Below are 26,316 nucleotides of genomic sequence, written 5' to 3' on the forward strand. Positions count from 1 at the left end.
TTTTTGATTATTAAATTAATTTTTAACGAATATCTATTCCGGCGAATGCTCCAAAAACTCATTTAATTGTGTATATTTCAGTAAAGGCTTACAGCAAATATAATTTCTGCGCAGAATTGAAAGAGGTGAAAGTTCGTTACCAGCCTATTCTCCACAACAACTATCATGTTTCCTGAGTGTATATATAACATGTATATAGTTAGTGTTTTTTGTTTAGTGTTCTATGCCTTTGGCGTTTACCCCGTGCCATTAAACGGGGTTTATGTTTAAACTGTTGACTTCTGAGCTTGTTTCTGTAGTTTTTCACATAAGTATTGAGAAAATGATGCTGAAAGCACAGACTGCAGATGCTCTTAAAACACAATATGCCAGAAGCGATTGAATTCGGTCGTTGAGCGTACACAATGGTACATCGTATTGGTCCCATGTATATTCTGTGAAGGTTACACATATTTGTTCTCTCCGCCTGGAGGACACGTGAAGATGTGAAGATGTAAAAATGGATTATAATGCATTAATGCTATGTGACAGTTACAGACTTGTAAACGTGATGAAATGCACAAGAACCAAGAATTAGCCGATAAGGCTCTCATACGAGCCATGTTAGACAGCGGCCTCGACATGGAGATACGTGACAACTCTCTATTACGGCGTGCACATGTTCGCAATGTTCTTATAAACAGATGGGTTTGAAAGCAATAGGCTGGTGGTAGAGATTTCACTGTAATTATCAAGTTTAGGTTGACTGGTATTGGTCCGTACCCATGCCAACCAACGTTGACAAAGTTTTAGTACTAGATTCGGTCTCATGCAAAGCTTTATTTTAACAAAAAGCGATACATTATCACACACCAATGCCAATTAAAACATGCTAGATATAGAGTACATTCAAGTTTACGGATCCACAACTACCGTTGACTGATTTTCAACCTTTATCGTTCCGAAATGGGCAGGCTCTAAGGTTATTTGCTACTGCAATGCAGATTACACGTTCAGTGTTAAGCCACTTTGTACGCACAGTTACCGACTAAAAGGCAGTCAAGTGTTGTATTCAAGTAGTTAAACTTTGACCTTAAGTAATGCACCCAAACATGTCCAAAGTACAAATATTTACCAAAACTAAACAAAATTCCTCTTAACAAGACATACTTCCTTTTTGGGAAATTTATATTGTTTTTACATTATTTCCTCTATTCATTGACTGTGAAAGGTTTTTCGGAATTAAATGGCATTTGAAAATTCTTCGTTGTGTAGTATATTAGGGATATAAATACTTAACCATTTCCCATGACACCGCACAGTTATTCTAGATGGGACCTAAACATATCTCTGTGTCATCCCAAACAGCGCCAATATTTAAAGGAAGTATAAGCTTACAGTATCGAAGGAAGTATGTGATGCATAATAAATCCAAAACATCTAATTGAAGTATGCTACTGCATCATTCCTGTCTGGGTTCCACTAATTAACAGACTAACGAATCTGTTTTAATTTACACGCAGCATGAAGTTTCTACATTGTCTGGTATAACGAACGTTAGTTATCTTCTTCATGTAAAACTACTATAAGAGGTTTAGTAATTGGTTTTATTTTGGATGCAAACACTCAATCAGAAGGATTTCATTCTTTAATTAGTTCATATCTGTTTAGATGTAACATACAAACCAAATATTATGAGTGTCAAACCATCACATTATAATAGTAGATTAAGTATTATTGTTATTATTTAAGTGTTCGCATAAAGTGCATACCTGAACGATTACAAATTTCTTGAATTTGACCTGGGGTCATGTTGGCCCAATTCAAATATGTATTGATTGTTAAATTCATTGAAAAATCTTCTATGGCAGAAACAAATACTTTAGGAAAACATTTTTGCATTTATGCATAATTATGCATTGTTCTGGTAATTTCCATTTTGAGTTTTGAATCTATGCAAAAATACAACGTAATGCTTTAGAAATGAACTAGAAAAAATAAAGTAAAACATTAACAAATTCGTGCAAATTGGTGGAATTTATTTTATTAACAATTACATAAAACAAATACAGATGTTTAAACACATACAATACTTGACAAAATAATTAAATGACAAATATCTAAACAACAGAGTACATGAACAATGAAAGGATGGACATATTCTCTGAGACTTCCAAGTATGATGTATACCTAGATACAGTATTAGAAGATAGGAATGTTGGTAGAACTTACATCATTGTCAGATATATAGAATATGATCCTACATACTAAGTTTAATATATTCACAAAAGCTAAATAAATACTAATGTATACGTGAATACTTTAGGGCATAAGTTAAGATCAATGGAACTCGCCACTTCTGGAATATTTATTTATAATAAAGAAGCAAGTAAAACGGTAACATTTAATAATAATTATAATTGTTACTATTATTATTATTTATTATTATTATTACTATTATTATTATTATTATTATTATTACTACTACTATAACCATTATAATAATAATGATAATAATAAAAAACAATAAAATAAAATAAATAATGATAATAATGAGATAATCATATTAACTGTAAGTAAAAATAAAAGTAATAAATAATGAGACCAAAAAATTAAATGATCTTATCACATGCTATACCTGGTTTCTGGTTAATATGCCCATCTCGTATTTTTCTGTTTAACCCATGTGTTGAATAGCATTGCTCTATTTCAATTGGTCAGAACATATATCACTCCGCATGTTTGTAACAGATTAATTGGATTTTGTATTGCTTATTTGACAATTTTGTAGCAAGTAAAATTTCTCATTTTGTATTAAGGCGTTTAAAAATATTATGTTTGTTCCAGGTTTCCCGACCTATCCTTTTTCTTTTCCCCAATCCTAGACCTTATTTATTGCCTTGACAAATATTTTTTTATTATTGATTATGTTGAAAATGAAGTGTTTGTGGGCTTTTAACAATACCAGTGATGTTATACTGATTGTTTTGGTGTTCCTAAGCATATAATTCATAGACCTTGGTAACAGAGAAAATCTCAATAATAATTTACCTAATGGAAAAAAACAATAACAAAAAACGGCTTTCCAACAACTTTTGGGAAGGGAACGAAACCTGAAACAAATTTCAAATTATGCTTCGAAGTTATGGTTCTTGTAATCACTTCCTCTCATTGTGCTTTGACATCGTATGAAGTTTAAATAAATTCCATTCAATAGTTTACAAGTTATGCCGTGGAAGAAAAAAAATGCGACAGACCATCAAACCAAACTTTGACGTCTCATAAGCGGATGAACAGAAATAGAACGATCGGATGTATCTGTGTTTTCATAATATTCCGGGTACAACATTTCTGTAATGCATAGCGCGGGAAATGTCATTGCCTTGTGATATTTGGCAAATCACTAGAGCAGGTGATACAGGCTGGTTGGTTTTGCTATGTTTCCTGGAAAAGCGTGTGATAAAAAGTATCTGACACTCGTCTAGGAACTAAGACGAAGTAAGCTCGCCAAAGGCCCGCTCACTTGCATATTTCCTGAACTCGTTGAATAAAATTATCTATGTATTATATGACGACTCGTTACAGATCCTCTATTTACGTATAAACTGAAATAGTACGACTTTTGAATAAAACGCGAAACATACGAGTATATTCGTTAATGACGTTTGTGTTCACAACAACATCCTTGTAAAATATTTTTAAGATGCACTCTTACTCCCAAATAAGATTTACCACAAGTAGTACTTTTGTTTTAATATGCCAAAAACGGATGAATAAACGTCAAAAACAATGGTTCTTAAGAAGGATATCTTATTTGAAAAAAATATGCAGAAAACACGGTATTTTACCTTTATGAGACGATAGTAGATCACAGTTAATCTTTTAGCATTCACCAATCATTTAATATTGTTGCGCTTTCAGCTATTAAAAACACGCTTACAATATTGTTATCAGTAAATATATATTCCATAAATGCATTATTTAGTTAATAGTTAATCACTCAAAATGTATTTTTGTTATACGTGTGTATGTATTGGTTTTGAATAAAAGTGTCACTTTAATAAGACTTTTATAACGACTTGCCTTTCAAGCGTTACATAAACATTCATTTAGGAAACAATTTTAATTTTGTTTTTCTTTTTAATTTCCACTGTATAACATTTATTTTAACCCAATACTTAAACAATGAAAATAAAAACGCAAACACTTAATATTCAAGTAAATTCACGTTGTCAATTTAATACCAAAAAAATGCAAAAAAGATTCTAGTACATAACAACATAATCATTTGGAATGTGCAATATGAATAGCGCCACGTATAATAATCAATGACATTTTAATAATTGTACACATGCTACTGTATCTGTATACAAAAGATCTTTACACTGTATAAAATGATTTTTCTCCAATTTTCAATACATTATACAAGTTACAAAAAATGACAATTATCACATGGTTAAGGATTTTATACATTATATATGTAACCTTCGAAGGTTTGGAACATGATACGATGCTGATCAGAATACTGTTACTCTGTATACGTGCTTCTAACTCTACTTCGTCAAAATAATGGTAGGGCCAAAAAAAAATACCTGTGTTTCCGGTAACCCGACCGACCCTATTTTTTCCTCGCCGACCCTAATCTTTTTTTAGACATAAAAGTAAAAAAAAAAAAATTCTTTGGTAAAAAAATATATTTCTTCAAATATATCGTTATTATTTTCGTTGTTTGTCTTTCAATGTCCCCAGAGAATGTACTTTCATTTCTGATTATGTAATACCGAGACGGAAAAACAAAATGGCGGATGGCGGCGAACCCTGTCCGATATCTTAAAATTGGCAAACGCATGTTTACGGTCAAAACACGTGGTTGATCACCGGAGACATGTTTTGCTGTCTTTTTAATGAAAATATTTGTTCGCGGTGTTATTTATCCATATCCATGTCCAGATTAAAACTTACTTTTTACGATAAGGCTTTGCGTATATCATGCAAGCTTCTTTCGATTGGGCTCTGCGAATTCATGCAGGCTTACTGCCAGGTTCCAATACACATTTAATTTATCGTTATATTAATTTATCCGCAATTATCAATGGTTATTTATTTCGCCTTATTTAAGTCCCATCAACTGAAATCCAAACAAAAACCTGTGAAAGTTAACACATTTATTGGAATGTGTCGGCTGCAGATCAAACGGTACAATTTGTGACGTCAGTGCACGAGCGGTGATAAGATCAAAAGTGCGTGGCTATGGTTTGTATCTAATTCGGTCAGTCGAATACTGTATGATCCCATTTGATTGCAGGATTTCGCCTAGGCTGGTACGAAAATGCCATACGATCGAAAAAATAATAATCAATAATCGTCGTCTGGGAATCTTAAAACAATGACCGAAATGTTTAAATTCACTATAAATATGAATATAACTTTGATTGTAGTAATGTACGAAAATAAGATAAATCCATAACCACGTTTACTTGTTGTTTTATTAACCTACCTCCACTTGAAGGCCTAGTTTAAGGAGCTCACAGTTGACAAGAAAAGCGGCGATTTTCCTCAAGCAAATTAAAAAATTAGTTGATAATTGACTGTTTGGCTCAAACATTCAAACATTATCAAAGATTTGTTGAAATTGAAGTGCTGGATTTTTACTAAAAACCGACCACGACTTATAAACGAGTATTGTATACACAAAAGCACCAGATTTCATGGACAAAATTGGCGGGAAAATACGGTAGTCGACGGTAAGAAAATGATTTCAGACATTAAACAATGCTGTTTTATCAGACTTTTTGTAAATTAGGAAACTCGTAGATATAACATAATTGATCTGATGCAACAGAAATTTGCCTACCGACCTTTTTTTTTTCGCCATGTTACCGGAAACACAGGTATTTTTTGTTTTGGCCTAGAATAATCTACAAGGGGTGTTAAATACGCGGAAGAGAGCTCGTACTTGTCCATTGTTTTTTCTTGACTTTTCATTAAGTATTCTGCACGTTACGGCTGACCTCTGTCCAAATCTAATTTAATACGAGGCACGAAACCGAATGGCTTTCAAACGGTTATATGTCATCAGAAATAGACTAGACGTCATTTACATCACATCCAGCTGTGACATCCTATAGTATTGGTGGCGTTTTACCTTGATAAACTAAAAATGGCATCTGCTTGTCATGTATGACGCAATCAGACATAGGCAAAAGGCAAATTGGACCGTGTTACGTTATGTTGTCATAGTCTTCAACTTATTAACGGACATATGACTTTTTGTTGTGTTGCACAATTACGCTTTACACTGGTTTTCACATTGTTCAAGTTACAGTATGTTTCGTTTATAGTTAAGAAAATGAGAACACTTTCCGCATTTTTTTTCTTACACCCCTCGTACATTATATACTACTGTTTGCAATAAACCGCTTGTCAATCAGATAGATAAAGCACATTAATATTGCATTTTGCACTGAGGACGAGGTCATCTTATAACAGCCAAATGGGTTTATATATCGGGTTGGGTTGGTATACCCAGCCTGTCGGTTTTGGACTGTCAGTTATATAAGTGGCTCAACCAAATACCTTAGATATGTTTCAGTGCAGTCTGGTAATTCAATGCTAACATAAATCAACAACATAACCGAAGCTGTACACCCTGTATACCATGTTGAAACCAAACTTTCAAGACTTGTACAAGTAAACATTAAAGTTTACATAAAAATATTGAATTTCTGATTCAAGTCTGGTTTTGTTAGAAAAGTTTGGTTTTAGAGCCGAGAACATCTGTTGGTAGTCCTTGTCTGTAGTGGGTTGACAGGGAAGGGAACTACAGATATGGTTGCCGGACGACGCGTTCGACTGTTTAAAACATATGTCCAGGTCTACACTTTGGATGTAAGTTGTTTATAAGTAGTTTCATGAAAGCTATTTAGCCGAGGCCAGTAAATGTGCTTATCGGCCCAGTTGTCAGTCCATACATCTGGTTTGTAAAGGTTAACCGCCGTTCGAGTGCGTAATGCAAAATGCACAATCTGCAAATATTTGAAAGTGCAGATATCACATCATTGGAGCGGTAAGTCGAGGATTTCGGTTGTCTGTGGAGCTGGTTTATCAGTCTAGAATGAGGCACCTGGTCATGTTCTCTTTCAGGTAGAGGCAGACCTCCTTGGTGGCACTTGGACAGTTGGTCAGCTCCAGCTCCTCAAGTTGACGTAGCTGAGTAAGCCCGCAAAGACCCTGCCCGGAAACCAGCGAACACCCTAAAAGTAATAAAAGAGATTTATAGAAATGTACATATATTGTTTATTACTTAAAAAGTTATCAGTCTAATATTTTATGCAGCGTATTGTGCAGACCAAGAGACACATACACTTTGAAAAATCAACAACAAAATAAAAAGACTGATCAATATAAAATTATCAAAATACATGCAGCCACCAAACATACCATGCCTAATTCACCAATGTCTTCGCACATAACCACATGCCAGGGAATGATGCAACTTGGTGATATAACAATCAAGTGCACAGGTCTGAGATTATTTTGTTCATATATAGTGGATGGTGTAGATCATTTCCAGAACATTACATACCATTACGCTCATACTGATAATTGTGTATGTAAAGCCACACGTCTAGAGCAATATAGAATACTAATTATGTAGATATAGCCACATCTGAAGATTACCTACTATGTTGGAATACTTAGTACAAAATACATTCGATAATTATGCAATTATGCAATAAGCCAATTATGGGCTGGGCTTCAGGTTGGACAACATCCGTTTAAATGGACCTAAAATGAAAATGTTGAATGCGTACCTGCCAGTGAGAGGACACGGAGATTCCTCATGGAGTACATGTGTTGAAGACCAAAATCTCGGATCTGTGTGCACCAGCGGAGGAACAACTTGAGAAGTGACGTCATCGTCGACAGGTACCCGACCCCGATATCCGTCACATGAGAGCACCTGAAACACATGAATTAATGTTTTATACCAAACAGTTTTCGTATGTTTTGAAACAGAAATGAGCACGACACGATCCGTATGTTAAGAAAGCAAAATAAAGATGATAATTTCAAATAAAAACTGATATAAGACAGAACGCAAAACACATAGACTATGTTGATATGCAAATTTAATGGATAAAAGATCAAATATGTATAAAAACATCGAGGAAATAATTTTGAGAAAAAGACGTGCAACATCAATTAGAGTGAGTTTAATAACATAGCTTATACAACTAGAGTCTGCTTTACCTATCGTATGCGCTGTAAATGCGCATTCAATATTTGAGCTTATTTTTGTTTAATTGTTTAAATCGTTAAATCACCTGAAAACACAAAATTGCATATTCATTTGTCCACTTTGGCCTTCTGGATTTTTTGTAAATAAATCTAATGTAATCTAATCTAATCTATAATAAGTCTATTAAATGCTAGACGAAGACGCCATGGTACTATCTGAAGATTCTGAAGTAGAATAAAAAATTTGAACTAATATAGTAATATATCAATGCAAAACCTGAAAACTGGTTATTAATACCAATATATCAAACATTTAGGTAATTAGAAAAGGGGGAAAATTAAGAAATAATTTAAAATCATTTTACAATGATAACGAAATCAAGATTGCAAATCATTTAACATGTCTCGGGATACATTTTCTACCGGCAGTTATTTTAAGATTCAATTTGAAGCTCTTGGAGGTCAAACATTTAAAACTGTTTTTAAAATTTAAATAAACACATATGGAACATAAAACCAAGTAATACCGCAAGGTGATCAGTTTGGTAAATCTATTTTACATAATGTTCTTTTATGTTCTGGAATTTTATAATGTTTTAGAAATATTGCGATTCTACAGAGCAGATTACCCGAACAAAAAAATTCTGAGATTTCTTCTTCTTCTGAGATATATAAACCCATTTGGCTGTTATAAGATTTCTTAATGCTACGTCGGAAGGCAATATTTTGCTTGAATGAAGTTCACCATATAAAATGAAACATAGCGCAATCTACGCCGCTTATGGAGCTCCGCCTTCGTTTTTTACCCGATTTTGATTGAGAGTTTAATTTCTTAAAACACTTCGACAAACTTTTTCACAATACGGCCGTCTAACGGAGCACTGTCAAAACATTATTTTGGAAACAAATTTGTCGAAGTGTTTGATGAAACTAATCACCATATCAAACTTCGGTAATAAAACGAAGACGGGGCTCTTTAAGCGACATGGACTGCCGTTTGTTTGATTTAAAATGGCGTAGTAAAAGAAAGTTATCAATGTTTTCAGTCTTTATTTTAAGCAAAATCTTTCCGTCCGACGTAGCATATGTGACGCAATTTATCACGTGGTATACACACACTGCTGTATATACCGCATGATGATCAACAGGTGATGGTAAATGTTAATAATGTCAGACGACAGAAACAAACACATTTCTATGCAGTTCAATAGTATCCGACGTTCAGAATGATATAAGACACACACATTTTAGCATTTTTAATTACACACTTGCTGAAATATATATGATTTATTCCGGTTTGTTTAAATGAAGATATTGAAACCACAAATTGTTTCCACATACCTTCAAACAAATAAGAAGACGACGGAATAAAACTCAAGCAATGCCAAGCGATACAAAAAACATCAACTCTATAATACTCTAGAAGATGAATTTCATTATCACGTCAAAATACCAATTATATGTCTATGAGTAAGAGGAAATATGTTTAATGTTATAAAATCTATGTATTCAAATGTTAAATCAAGAATTAAACTTAATAATTCAGTAAGTAATGAAGATTTTACATGTTTCTTAGGTGTGAGGCAGGGAGAAAGTTTATCTCCATTTTTATTCTTAATGTATTTAAATGCCATAGAAGAACATTACATGTTGAATGGGTTCAATGGCATTGATATGGGTATGTTAAAAAAAATTGTTGTTATATGCTGATGATATTGTAATCATGGCTGATTCTGAGAATGAGTTAAAGAAAGGTTATTGCTATTAGAAGAATATTGTGATAGATGGAAGCTAAGTGTAAAATTTACCAAGACTAAAGTAATGATTTTTAAAAAGGGTGACAGGATAAGGAATAATATTAGTTTCATATATAAGGGGGGAAATTTAGAGATAGTCAGAAATTTAACATAATTGGGTATTGTCTTTACAAGTGGAGGCTCTTTTACAACAACTTTTGATACACTAGCAGGACAAGCATCTAAGGCTATTTTTAAATTAAATTCATATTTAATAAAATTCCCTTCAATTTACATGCAAAATAAATTAGATCTGTTTGATGAATTAATTCTTCCAATTTTAAATTATGGATCAGAAATTTGGGGTCTAAATAATTATCTTGTTCTAGAAAGAGTTCATTTAATTTTTTGTAAAAAAGTTTTAGGTGTTAAAATTCAAACTCAGAATAATTTCATCTATGGAGAGCTTGGTAGAACTTCATTGTTAAGCAGAAGAGCTGTTAATGTATTAAGATATTGGTTAAAAATTATTAAATTAGAAGATCATAAATATACTAAAGGTGTTTACATTCAAATATGTAGTAACATAGAAACAATTGTAAGTCTTGGGCAAAATCTGTACGTACTTTGTTACAATCTCTTGGATAACATTATGCTTGGTTGAATCAAGGTGTTGGTGATGAAAATATATTTATGTCTTTGTTGAAGTCTAGACTTAATGATACATTTATTCAAAACTGGAGGTCAGAACTTAATAACTCGTCACGTGCAAGAACTTATACAAAGTTTTGTAATTTTATGTTGCAACCTTATTTGACAAATGTTAATATATATAAATTTAGAAAAGATCTATGTGAATTACGAGTATCATCTCATAGATTAGAAGCAGGAAGGTGGCACAGACCTGAACCAATATCTTTTGACAATAGAAAATGAATTGTGTGTGATGTTTTGGAAGATGAATTTCATTTTATTCTTGAATGCCCTCTGTATAACGAATTACGAAATTCATATATCAATAAGTATTATCGAAATAGACCAAGCGTGCCAAAATTTGTTTAATTAATGCAATCCGAAAATGTTAAAGTGATTAGAAATTTAGCCATGTATGTTAACTATGCATTTAGTTTAAGAAACAAGTATCATTATTATTATGACTAGTGATAGCCTATATAAACGTTATTTCACACTGATCTCTCGCTGTCATATATTGTCATGTATTGATTTTACTCTACATGTATACAATAGTTATTAGTTTTGTATTTTACGCGATGTCATATATGTTCTGTATATTATGAATATGGCATTGATCACTTGACAACTTAAATATATATATATATATATATATATATATATATATATATATATTTAAGTTTATACATTGTTCTCAAATGTATACACATGGACAGTATGTTTACATGTATTTCTGAATAAACCATATTATGTCTATACTTCCACGAATAATTACTATTGTATTATTTTCATTTATTAGAAAAAAGCACACACACATATTTACATTTTTGTTTGTATTGTTCACAATTGAACATTATGTTGTTAATAACATTGTTCTAAAATACACTGGACTTTCTCACATCTCTCAATGTCTTTCTTTATCGACGTTTGAAGTTGTTTAATTTTGCAAGACAATGGACATATTTTGTTAAAATACGAACGTTTTAAATATAATATATATATATATAAAGTACAACTCGTCGACCGTAAGCCTATGCTTGTCCGTCACACGTTGTATTATATGTAAAATATTGAACGTTGTTTTACCGAGTACATATATAATGATTTTCAATGACTTTCCTAATGATTACAAACGTAGGCAGCTTAGACACAAACTGGTTTCATCGGTGTCAAAAATCCTACAGTAACTTGTATTGCAATATAATATTTGTCCAGATGAGTTGCTCCATCGCATTCGTTTAACGCTAAACAGATAAAATGGGACTGAGTGTAATCTAATTAATATCACACTTAAACATTGCTGCAGCAATACATTCCTGAACAGAGTTTTCACTGGCCTTCGGTAGTTTTCCCCCAATGTATTATGGAAAGCTTCGTGTTATACGTCTCTTCTATCCAAACATAAAAAGACAATGCATTGCAGACATTTTATTAGATAAACATTCCATGCTGATGTGTGGTTAATGTGTTTTTCAATAGGAAAACATGATGACTATAGCAACCGTAAAAGAAACAAGATCAGAGCTTCATCTGGTTTTATTGCACCCTCCTCCTTTTTGTAGACAAAAGACGAAGAAAAAGCTTAAAATAACGGACTGTGAAACGCATGGGAATAAGATTCCATCATGAAGCCGACCACACAGCTTGTTCTCTGTACGCCGTACGATGTATCGTTTGAAAGGTACATTGTTACTGATTACCGAAAGAACCCACAAAACATCATACATAAAGTCAACCGACATCAAATGTAAGTTAAAAAGAGGACAAAAGCAACCTATTGTTTATGTTTTCATAGCCTACATATACTAAATACAGTCTATACCACATATCCCCACTCATTTTTACCACGACTATATACATATTTATTCAAATTCATGGCTTGCTCTTTTATAACTGTGTTTCTTACTCATGCTTTAATGAAATCATCCCACATTGAAATGAAGACCTTTTTATAACTTAATTAATTAATTCTATAGCAGGTTAGTGTATATTCAATTACATTCATTTATGGCTTTTGCAAAACCCTGGCCGCCGTACCACTGTTCCGTACATTTGTATTTCCGCCATTAAGCATTAAACTCCAAAACTGTTTGATTAAGTTACAAACATCGCAGTTAAGTATAAACATTCATACATAATTTTAAAAATGCCAATTTAGTGCATTTTATTTCATTCTGCATCACATAGTATGTGTATGGTATAATTACTGTGTGTGTATAGCGCACAATAATAGGCTATAAAACACGTTTGAGAACTTGGAAAGGCGTACATTAAAATATACTTGAATAAGTTAGAGATGTCAAACGAACAAGTGGACGGTATGGTGTTACGGTGTCCCGGGTTTTAGAAGTAGTTTTTATTTATCATTGATATAGTGTTTCAATATCAGAAATTTCAAACCAGCATTATCACAAGCAAGAGCACGCGATACTGAATCTGATAATGCGCCATCACACACACAAATCCAATATTGTTCCAGGATAACTTCAGGGTCGACGATCTTTTCCAAGATTAACGACAAGGTGTATAATTACACGCCAGACTGAGATTAAAGTCCTACGTTATTTGGTTGTACGTTTTACAGTGATATTGGAGATGCCGTTAAAAAAAATCAAGAAGTGTTAACATTTTAACGTTTTTGATCAATGTTAAAGTGTTTCAACAAATCAAAATACACATTAAAATCAAATACACATCCAATTTAAGCAGTTTGTGATTATCCCTGGTCAATGTTTGTCCCTGACTTATGTACGACCGTGTGCTATATCTTTTTTATCCAAAGAAATAGAAATATCGTGTATATTTTACACCCTTGCAGACATTGTATAAGATATAGTATACGGTGTTGTGTAGGTAATATTGTTTTACAATAAACAAACAGAATTACAACGGTTGAATGTACAGGGAACTTCTCGGTTAAGTAGTTGAGTAATTTCAATCCATTCACCATCTCTGGCTCCCAACAGAGGGCAAGTGCTATTAACCATATTCTTCAAGAATAATAAGATTGTTGGTTTTTGTCTCCGCTGATGCCGTTTTCAACATATTTATTTGTAAAGGGAATGCATCTAGCCCATACACCACGGCAAATTACACTCGTCATATATAGACAATTAACATGTCATTTTGTTTCCTACTATGGTTGCTGTTTTAGAATGTGCTTGTACAACAATCTTGATACTTTTATCTTGGTTGCAAAGTACAAGGTAGAGTTGGGTCATCTCAACCAACGAAACTCAAATCAAATCAAATCAAATCAAATTTTATTTTCAGTCGGTATGATACTCATTATTGCATTATGGAATAGCACAAGCTGTTTTCGTAACAGGCGCGGGTCGTTATTTTCACATTTTCATATTGACGAGGTCAAGTTTTGTTTTGCATTTTCAACCAACTGATTGTTGTGAGTTGGCGGCCATATGCCCCGATTAACCTTCATATAAATAGTGACGCATCAGCAATACATAAGAGCAACGATCATCCCCGATTACCCATGAATTGCCAAGACCGTCTTATACTAAGACTGTACAAATGTGCCCTATTGGATAACGAATGCATTAAGATTGGGCTACGGTTTTCTACAATTCAACAATTCAAAATTGTCATAGGGTTTCATGCTTCACTATGATCACCTAACAACTACAAAGATTAACTGAGCTTCAAAGGTAAAATTAAAATAAAGCAAATAATAAAAAATAAACGGGTTGTCAAGAACCATCACGATTTTCTTAACCGTGGACAAAATAACGGTGACTGATACAAATTCCCGCAGTCGTTTTTATTGTAAATTTATTTATAATTTCCGTAAAGAAAGACTTCACTTACTATGAAATTTACAAATTATCTTTATGATGGACAAAGCTAACACCTTTCTCAAACCATTAACTTATACATACTCTTGGAAAACGCTGCGTTTCTTTGCCATGTAGTAAATGTCATGTTAAAGCCATTTGCCGACGGTGAATTCTACATGGAATCAATAAAGACCTAGGACGGCATTGATGTATTTCTTAGTAGAGTTCATATCGATTACTGAATTATTTACGAAGTCAGATGCATTTGAAATATTCTATTAAATGAAAACCATATAGTAATAAGACGCATAGTTGATTGAATTACTCTTATTCTGTTCGACGCTTTAAACAACGAGCATGCCATTAAGTACCAGAATAAAAAAGTGATTTTCGGAAAACCCTTTCCCATATATAATTCAGAAGTTAGGTAATCATATTGGATTTATTTTTCTCCCACCTCAGATAAGTAGATACAGTAATTTAACCATGCTAGAAATTCTTATCTTGCCCACGGGTGAAGATAAAATGCCCGTATGGAACTCCTTTTTAATGGTCGCCACATGGTAATTACCTCCCTTGTTGATGACTGTCGTCTGTAACATCATGGAATCCTTGTCTTGTGGCAATATTTAGAACGCTAATTAATTATTTTCGCTTCAAATGTCACCATAATACAGTTTTCACGCACCTTTCAAGAAATAATGTTTCAATCTCCTTAGAACTATTTTAAGAACGATTTGACTATTAACATATGCGCGCATATCCATGACAGCCACGAATTATGGCATATCCATACGCAATTATTTTCACTAAGCACAACAGAGTTCCAGCAAAAAAAATGTGCATTAATGCACTGACTGGTTATATTTACATTGCCCTCATACTATATAGAAAACAATCGACGTATTTTTTGCATGGAGCGATTTGACAAGCGCGACGTCATTTAACATGAATTCTAGCACACCGGATAGGCATTTCCGGTGATTTCAGCCGTGCTGGAAAACTCCATCTGGCCCTTACATTTAAAACAGACACAAGGATTGACTCGCATTTCTAAACACCCGTGAATGATTTTGCAAATTTCCCAAGAAGTAATGCATTTGCAAAACAAACGTCCGAGCGTTTATACTGTATGAAAACCTTACACATACAATCCTCTATAAAAAGCTTCACATGCGTGCACACTGGAACACTTCGATTATTGTTTAGATTCATATCATTGAAATGATGAAACAAATAAAAATATATATGAATACGACAGCCTTAAGGATACACTCATCAATATAATCAAGGGAGAAAAGGGGAGTATATGTCTTGGAAGGACGTTGTTTCATAATACACTAAACAATGGGCATTTATTACACTGATAGCTACTCATTTTTCTAGCTACTCTGAACATTAACGTAGGTCAAGGTTGAAAATGCTCATTGGAAATATTTGGTTTTAGGATGCGGCTATTTCCAGAAGCCATGCGGTCGGCAAGTATGTCCTAAACAAAAACATTAGCATATAAAGTCTGCGAAAACATTACGTTATTGAATAACGATATCTGCCTAATGGAAATGCCATTTACTGACTAGCCGAATTTGTATGTTAATCCAGCAACCGGCAACATTACTTTCTTTTGGATCATATAATTTAGTGGATGTTACAATCTGAATACAATTATCAATTCATAATCATGTTTAGGCGTATGCAAGAGTCTCGCAAACACAACTCTCTAGAGTATCGTAAGTTTTCTTGAACGAACCAATACAATGCATGTCATATTGCGTCACTTACGAACACAAATATGAGTTCTAGTCGAACCCCGTTGGCTCGATTTCCAAGGGACCGGCGAAAATACCTCGAGCCACGTAAAATTAGTGCCAAGCAGGAATGGTTATTTCAGTTAATAGAAAACGGTCCTTACAATCCAGTTCGAGCCAACGAGGAATTCGAGCCAAGCGAGTTGGAGCTTACGAGGTTCGACTATATTTAAAAATACACATACCTATGAATATCATTCAGAAAAGGACATATTTTCCTGGCATGAAAATATGTGTTAAAAGATTGTTTAAAAATTTTTTTAAGCCCAATGCATGTTATCGCATCAAAACGTTCATGTACAACATTACAATAACTATATTCTGAATAACGCTTAATTTCGCCTCGCTTTACAATGGTATATCACTTAAAATCATCCTTCAAACCGATTCACTTCATGGGAATCTCGGAGAATAATAGTTTACTTTTCCTAAATAGTTACGTTGGGTTATATCTCTAGTGTAAATACGGTTATTTCTGTATAAAGCTAATGCATCATGAATGTTAACATTATCTTAGGTAGAATCTTTTAATTATGCATTAAGGCTTGCATTAGACACGTTTCTTGATTGTGTCTAGAGAACGCCTCAGCAGCAAGATATAAATGTTAACACTCTACTGAGAGTATCATGTCAAGTAAATATCAGCAACCAATCACTGGTACAACCATTTTTCTAAAAATATCCTGTGGAATGGGAAATATCTTAAAAGTACCACCTTGGTGTAAATGAAGGTCTTACTGGGTCCGTCGACAATCCGCAAATTTGGGAATCGTCGAACCACAACCACTGGTCAATCCCAGCTAGATAGAAAATAATTTGGTACTAGTTATACAAGATGACCTCGTGTAGCAAAATTTAAACTATTCTGACATATTTAAACAATCAGTCGTTTTCTACTGGTTTATACCCTACGGAAACACCTTATACAGAAACAAATAATTGCGATGTTGGTATTAAAAACACAACCTATTATAGTTTGGTAGTTCCTGCTTGCGAAGGACGAAGTTAACGTGGGTTTGCATAATGCAAGATATCTTAGAACGGTCGTAAATGTCAACTATCTAATTTAAAAGGTTATGCAGCTTCGTTTCTAAATATGTCCATTTTTATTCAGAAAGATCTGACATAGATAGTAGGCCCTAGTACACTTTGTGATTATCAAGTGCACAAAGGTTCTGAACATTCCGTCTACAACTGTGAAGGTAGATCGCAACGACCTCCACCCCAAAACAGAAAAACAGACCGACTAACCATCCAGAATACCACCCTCAAATTGTGATTGTTCGGACATGAGCCTACATACAAAATCAACCGACCGACTGATCATCCAATAGTCCAACATCAAATTGTGTTTGTTCTGGAAAAAAGCTTGCAGTAAACCTTGAGTCGGAAGGCAACGTGATGGTCTCTTACAATGAGCCTACATACATAAAATGTTCATACTTGTAATTAGGCAAACGTATATATAAGTTGAGCTGATAATTTAGCCAAGGTCCGCTTAGCCAAGGTCCGCTCACCATTTCTATTAGGAAATTCAGTGGTCTTGTACAAAGACTCGAGTCTAATATAGCATTCATTAATATGACGTGTAAAAATGTGGATTAATAGACTGACTGACATTATTTACATTGCCCTAATAATATATAGAAAAAAATCGTAGTATTTTTTGCATGAAGCGATTTGACAAGGGCGTCGTCATTTAAAGCTGCACTCTCACAGATTGAACGTTTTGACAACTTTTTTATTTTTTGTCTTGGAACGAGCCAATTTATGCGAAAATGCATGGAAACCAGTTATATAAGACTGCTGACAAAAATCAGAACGTAGATTTTCATATCTTAGTTCAAAAACTGATGTTTTATGCATTTTTCTTGAACATAAGTGTAAATTGTGCATTAATTGACTGATTAACAATACTTACATTGCCCTCATACTATATAGAAAACAATCGACGTAGCTACGCTACTCGTGAAAATATTTTTTCTGTGACCACTTGAGAAATAAAATACGATCTTACACTGAACTCAACAAATATCCTCTATGTATCTTACATTTGAACAGACACGAGGATTGATTCGCATTTTTAAACGTTCGTGCATGATTTTGCAAATATCCCAAGAAATCATGGATTTGCAAAACGGCGTCTGAGTGTTTATAGTGCATGAAAGCCTTATAAATACAATCCTTAATAAAAGGCTTCATCTGCGTGCACACTGAAACAATGCGATTAGTGTTAAGAATCAAATCATTAAAATGATCCACTAAAATAAAGATGAATTATGAATACGACAATCGTGGACACATTGATTTATAGAATTAGAGAAAGAAGTACAGCCTTTGGTTTGGAAGGACGTTGTTATTTGATACACCAAAGCATTGGAATTAACAACACGGATAGCTATTTAAATTAAACTGTCGAAAGGCCATTCAGAAAAACGCCGTTACAAAGATTAGTTTACACTATTCTTCAAATCTTAACAACGTTAAACATTTTAGTTTAATAACTTTTGAAAAAGAAAAAAGGTAAAAGGGTTAGATTAATTGATATTACACAAAAACAAAGTTGGTTAGAAAGCGAAAAATATATCTCCGTAACTGTTTTCTAAAGACGCATTTGGTGGCGATAATTCATTATGGTAAACGAAGAATTGAGGAAGATATCAGCTAATGAAGGTTGAACGCCAAAAAGAAATGATCGACGTCTGAATATTGAAGTTTATGCTATTCTTTTAACACTATTAGTTTCAAAGTGTTTTGAATATTGAAAATATAAATACAGTCATTAACGGGCAAATGCTGTTTTATTTGGATAACATTCTTCATAAATAAATTGAAAAATCGCTCATCGTCAAGTTCCACATAACGTCAGGCTAATTATCAACGAGCTCAAGTACATATCATCATAATTAAGTGTTTTGATACAAAATGCGGAAATATCCTGTGGAATGGGAAATATCTTAAAAGTACCACCTTGGTGTTAATGAAGGTCTTACTGGGTCCGTCGACAATCCGCAAATTTGGGAATCGTCGAACCACAACCACTGGTCAATCCCAGCTAGATAGAAAATAATTTGGTACTAGTTATACAAGATGACCTCGTGTAGCAAAATTTAAACTATTCTGACATATTTAAACAATCAGTCGTTTTACATCGTACTGTCATAATCATAACGTTTTTAATTTGCTTTAAAAAAACATTCGGTTGAAGAAAAGTATATCATGTGTAATATCTTAATGGAACATTAAGTAGGTACATTCTAGAGGCCGGTTCTAAATCAAGGACACAGCTTGTTGTAGATCAAGGTTTGACATACAGGCACATTCAGTATACACTCTTCAGAGGAATACCAATACTCGACAGTTACGTAGTGTTATTCTGTTTGTTTATTGAAAAATACATTAAGCCTACAACACATCGAACTGTTTATCTAATCCATGTCTGCAATTGGTATTGAGTAATGCTGTCTATTTGCTTTGATGAGAATAAGATATATATCACATGGTGTTATGTTCTCATGCGGTCGGCAAGCATGTCCTGATCAAAAACATTAACCTATATAGTCTGCGAAAACATTACGTTATCGAATAACGATATCTGCCTAATGGAAATGCCATTTACTGACTAGCCAAAGTATGCATGTTATTCCTGCACACTGCAACGCAACTTTATTTTGGATCATATAATTTAGTGGATGTTACAATATGAACACATCTATTATTTTTATGATCACGTATTTGATAAGAAGGGCAGACGCAGGAGTCCCGCAAACACAACTTTACCAGAGTATTACACGTTTTTCTTCAACAAACCAACATAATGCAACACTCAATTACGTCACTTACAAACACAAATATGATTTTATAAAAAAAACAACACCTATGTTGTATATCATTCAGAAAAGAACATGTTTTTGCACAAAGCGGAGAGAAGTGTTTCTTGACATGCATTCTGTGTAAAAAGCCTGTTTGAAAGTTCAATTAAGCCCAATATATGAAACCGATCAAAAATCTATTATAAATGGATTAATAATAATTTAATTACCTTTGGTCATGATATTTAAAGCTGCACAGATTTACAATTTTCACAACTATTTATTTTTTGTCTAGGAAAAAGCATTTTTTTGCGTAAATATCTGCAAATGAATGCTATAAGATTGCTGACAAAAGATCAGATCGCAGATTTTCATATTTCCGATCGAAAATTAATGTTTTATGGCTTAAACCGTTACTAACGGTCTAAGAAAAATGCATAAAACATCAACTTTTAAACTGAAATATAAAAATCTGCAATCTAATTTTTTGTCAGCAGTCTTAAATAACTGGTTTCCATGGATTTTTGCAAAAATTGGCTCGTTCCAAGACAAAAAATACAAAAGTTTTCCAAACGTTCAATCTGTGCAGCTTTAAGGCATACAGATACGTACATGCACCAGTTGAAGCACCAACGCTCCCTTACAATACTGTTTGTACATTGTCTTTTAGTGTTTACAAGTTACTTTTACAGAACATGAGACCACAGGTCTAATTTTTGTCTTGTATTTACAATTGTATACATGTGTTTAATAAACACAAAGGAAGATATCAATTTCTTTTCAGTAACAAGTGCAACAAGCAGTTAAATATTCTATATGTTTTACAAGAACATATCCTTTCAGAAAACTAAGAAAACTTAATTCTTACATGGTAAGAAGAAAAACGGAAACATGTTTTAAAAACTACTATTAAATCACAAACATGAGAAGTTGAAAACTAATCCTTTAGTAGTTAAATAACAAAGAAAGTTTGTAATAAGGTACTGTAGTGACATTCTGACTTGATAAGAACTTGACTAAATAACTTAACATAGTATATAGATAGAATCTTTTATTCCTCCAACAATGGGGAGCATAACATATTTATAACATACACTACATAAATATAGAGATATATAATCATAAGATAGAAAAGAATAGTGAAATGATATGCATGACATGAATTTCAGGGTACACAACAGTACAAAAATGGGAAATAAATGACATGTCCCTTCACTAAACCTGGATTGTCGCCGACGTAACCTTTCCGATCAATTGTCGATTACTATCGGTCATCGGTACAAAACTATGTACAACATTACAGTAACTATATTCTGAATAACGCTTAAATACGCCTTGATTTACAATGGTTTACTACTTAAAAATTATATTTCAAACCGGATCAATTTCATGAGAATCTCCGAGAATAATAGTTTACTTCTCCTTAATATGCACTTTGGTGTATCTCAAGTGTAAATACGGTTATTTCTGTATAAAGTCTAATGCGTCATGAATGTTAACATTATCTTAGGTAAAATCGTTCAATTATGCATTAAGGCTTGCATTAGCCACGATTCCTGATTGTGTCTAGAGAACGCCGCAGAAGCAATGTTAACATTCTACTGAGAGTATCATGTCAAGTAAATATCAGAAACCAATCACTGGTTTATGCCTGATGTGAAAACCTTATATAAAAACAAATAATTACGATGTTGGTATTAAAACCACAACCTTTTAGAGTTCAGTAGTTGCTGCATGAGAAGGACGAAGTTTACGTGGGTTGGCATGGTACTACACATCTTAGAAAGATCGTTAAAACATCAATTAACAAAAGGTTATTGCAGTTATGTTTCTAAATATGTCCATTTTAATTCACAGTTATTCAAGTGTATGAGACGAACTGTTAGTGTATAACAAGTGCAAACAATTCAAAGAAAGCCGAATGATTGCCTATGACGAACGGCATGATGATCTTTAACACACGCTTTTCCAAAAGCGGTTGGAGTCGGCCGTTAGATATACACAATACGACCACTAAGCTGTCGTTAGTATTGCACACTTATTGGTCTATTATTTTAGAGTATTCCCCCTGTATATTTCCAATGGATTGGTAGGTTGCGCGCTTTGCGCACGAGGTTTTCGGGTTTTCTTTACCGCATGGTCATTCAGCGCTTGGACAGCCGACAATAACGGATGAAAATTTCATTTTTTGATCAAAATATATATATATTTATTTATGATTTTTTTTTTTTAATTTAAAGCGCCAAATAATATTTCTTGGCACAGGAACGAGTCCATTTTTATTATCAATGGATTTCATGTCAAGAAATGTATTGTGTACATTACAGGATATTATTCAAGCTGAACGTTATATGAGTATTAAGTGTATTGAACACCTATGTAACAATGTTATGTTCTTGTCGGTCGGCATCCAAGGTCGCTTTAAACAAATTAAACATGTCTAAATGTTGAATTTTGTGATTCTTTCTAGCTTTGCCAAAATATATCTCAATCCGTCTGGGGATTGACGTTGGGAAACAACATTTTTCTTCGTAGTAGTGGCCATTTATTTCTGAAATTCTGACAAATTTAAAAAATATTTTTATCATTGACAGAGAAGGCGTCATTGACACATTGCATAGGGTTATAGTTTATCATTGCTTGATTTGAAATACTCACAAGTTTGACATCAAATCGAATGGATATTTGAGGGAACAACTCGAGTAATTTCGGCTACATATATAATGTTTAACAATCTTAACTAGGTTGCGCAGCATTGTTCTCTCAGCCTGAGGTCTATGAGTAAATGAAATGTGTCAGAAATCTGTAACACTTCGTTAACTTTACATTGTTTTGCTGCGCATTATCACTGTTATAAAGATGATTCATTAGTTGGAGAATCGTAAACTTGTAATGCACAAGAAAAAAATAGCCAAAAACAGGGAAGCGGAAAAACACACTTCCAACGGTTTTAAATGATGCTCTCATACGAAAGAGAATTCGTTTAAACATATTTATTTTACGACGTATGTGAATCAAGAGATTACAACATCATCCCATTAACGGAGACATTAGTGGGAACACACAACTTTGTTTTGGGTAAAATAAACACGCCAAATTATTGGATTCTTCACAGCAGTTATTTTTTTAACATTCGACGTGTTGTGTCCTTTTCATCGGCACTAAATGACGCTGTAAACTTTAGCGGTTGTATTTGTTATCAGTCGCGGATAAAATTCGTAGTCAAATAGAGAAACGTTTAACATGGAGACTTGCATAAACCTGGCCCTTTAACATTTAAACGCAATCACTAACGTAAAAAGCATTGTTAGTTTGTCAGTTTTTTTTCTGTCATGGAACATAATGTTATGAGAGCTTATATATAGGTGCTATTCGTCGCAGATCTATGTTTGGTAGACAAAGTGTAAACGTATTTGACGGTACTGTTCCGATGTTACCCCCACTAAGTTGTCTTCAAAATGTAAACCATCAGCCGCCTCTTGGATTTAAAAAGGTATGTTTTAACTATTTCTTCGTTTATAAGATAAAATTCAAGTAGAAATATAGTTATAAACCAGCTCCTCTCTTTTCCAAATATATTGGTACCTAAATCGAGTATCAATTTGTCTTAGGAAAATAGTTACATTTGCATGGGAAAATTAAATCAACGTGAAATGACCACGATTTCACTGGGATAAAGTTCCATAAGAATGTTCTTGTTCAAACAAAGCACTAATTTTCAGTAAAATCGTCAATTGACAAGTAAACTTGACCAGTGCGCTGGGCTCAACCTCGCTTATGTAGAGCACATTCGAGTCGGAGAAAGATAGCTGTTTGCATTAATTTGTACAGGTCCGTTTGTACCGGCGCGAACGTGTGCTACTTAAGCGAGGTTGGGTCCAGCGCACTAATTTGCAGCTCTCGTAGCTACTCGACAGTCTCCGTTGAGCGTATTCGGCCTCGGTTGGAGGTGTGTCTGATCAGCCAATCAGAATCAATGCCATCATCTGAGTGCTTGTCAGAAAATGGCCGCTTCGTACGATATATTTTGTGAATTTAAATTTGAAGACCGAAACGGTTGTTCCTCACGTCATACGATTGTGTGTGTTTTTTGTGGTATTTCGGAATGGATCATCTATACACAGAAGCATAAAATTATTTGAATATTCCTGTGTGTAGTTCTGTTTACACATGGGCACATTGAAGATTGGAATTTGCTGTACAGTTTCCGACTGGCAGAAAAAAAACGAGAATGTGACATTGAATTTGGTTTGTTTATCTAAAGAAAATAGAGAGTTATATCAATATGTTGAATACCATTTTAAAGGGCATTGACCACTCTTTTCATTGCACCTTGTTAAAGTGAAAATGGAATGGATTGTTTCCATGTTAAAAAAAGAGAGAAAAAATGGACTGTAAAATCCGGTTTGAGTTACATACATAGTTTCTTTCTTATATATTAAAGGCTTAAATATCTTCAGATGTGTTGTTTATCTCATGATATGTACCCAAAATGATATTAATCATCTTTTTAGACACAAAAAATGAGCCAGACGCCTGTGGGCTCAGCTGCGACAATTTTTACGATTTTTAAGATGTTTAAGTTTATCCCCTTATTTTTGTTTTGGTATAATTTGAGTTATATTCTTTCTTTAACGAGTTTTGAAACATTTGAAAAAAACGTTATGTTTATGACAGTAATGATGAACTATTGTTTATTTTGCCCAATTATCCCACTAAGCGTAACTTGCATCAATACATTTGGACCTGTGCCCATATTCAATACAATTCTAAAACTTATCATTAGACAAGCCCCTGATCGATTACATTCAATCTTTTGGGCAAATAGTTTTACTGGCTAAAGCACTTTAATAATTATCTTAGGTTTTAATATAAATATTTGTTTGATACTGAATATGACCCGGATACATGTGTTATAAAAGACAACCAGAGAACAATACCTTAAAAGGGATGTACATTGATGCTTCTCTTATTGATTTTGTGCAATTATATTCTTTTTCCGATAAACGTCTGATGCAAGATGAATGTTGACATTTATCTGAACATTTTTAGACCCTACTGATATTTTAAGATGTAAATTATAATAACACGTCCTTGAAAAGTTGTGCATTAGCCATATCCCTTGAGTGCGAGTATAGAACGCCCCTCAAGTTGCCAAGCAACCAAACGAAAATATCAAATTTTACAAAGCCCATCATGTAAAGTATATTTATTCACTGCATCTTTCAGTCCGAGTTTTATCTTTATATACAAATATAACCATACAAACTGTAGAACAATTTTGAATACATATTAAAAAAATGAGTGATGCAGTCGAATAAAATGCTGAATAAAACAGAAAAAGTCAACTGTAATACACCAACATACAAATAGATATGTTTTGGCACAAAGTATACTCTTTCAACTAATTTTGTACAAACAAGTGTGTTGCATCAACTTTTCATTGAATATGTATGTTTTCGCAAATGTATGTATTATATTGAGCTGTCATCATCAGAATATTAAAACTGATACGAATAACGAAAGTTTCTTGTTAAAAACGTGAAGTTGTATAGAATTTTGTCCCCATTCAGATAGGTATATTGGTCACCTATACTTAAATTTAACAGTTGATTTTAAAACACACAATAATATCACGTATAAAATGCATTGCTGAATGGAAATGACCATTTTGGTGGTCCTATCGCATAATGAAGATGTCGATGAAGAAGCATTTTGAAAAAAAAAAAACTTTGTGTTTCGATTGGGTTTAGCAATTTCCATTGAGTGCACTACAGTCAAACATTATGTGAAGCATTATCTGAACACGCAAACCCTTGCCGTAGTGCATGTAATTGGAATTTTTATTTGAAGTCAATGTCGTTTTCGATGCGTGACATTCAATTTTCTTCGTGATATTTCAAAACCAACCTTTCAAAGATGCGTCTCGGAGATAATTTGCCAGTCAGTATATATCGTTGCAGATGTATTTTTTTAGGAAAATCAGCAAGTTTATAGTTCACAAACATCCGATATTAAACCAATTTGGGTTCTGAGGTCTTTAGTGATAAATAAATTGAGGCGGAAATTAGATATTTTTCTTAGAAGAAGATCAGTTATCATTTTACACAATGTCTGGGGAAAAAACACTTTTGAATGTCAATTTCAGACAATAGGAAACTATCCGAGCATACAGAGTGTCATGTATATGTGTGTAGCCCATTGGGGCTGCTGAATAACTTCACTCAAAGTCGAGCAGATTTTTCTTAAAGTA

General features: G+C 33.5%; 1 protein-coding gene across 1 annotated transcript in view; it reads right to left on the reverse strand.

Moving 5' to 3' along the window:
* Positions 1 to 2,018: 2,018 nt before the first annotated feature.
* Positions 2,019 to 26,316, reverse strand: part of LOC128246659 (F-box/LRR-repeat protein 16-like) — a 50,117-nt gene continuing 25,819 nt past the window's right edge. The window contains exons 2-3 of the mRNA XM_052964970.1: positions 7,794 to 7,942; positions 2,019 to 7,232 (exon numbers count right to left, since the gene is read on the reverse strand). Coding sequence (XP_052820930.1) covers positions 7,084 to 7,232; positions 7,794 to 7,942 — 298 coding nt within the window. The 3' untranslated portion in view covers positions 2,019 to 7,083. The remainder of the gene's footprint in view (positions 7,233 to 7,793; positions 7,943 to 26,316) is intronic.

The sequence above is a fragment of the Mya arenaria genome, chromosome 2, assembly GCF_026914265.1.
Source record: "Mya arenaria isolate MELC-2E11 chromosome 2, ASM2691426v1".
Lineage (NCBI taxonomy): Eukaryota > Metazoa > Mollusca > Bivalvia > Myida > Myidae > Mya > Mya arenaria.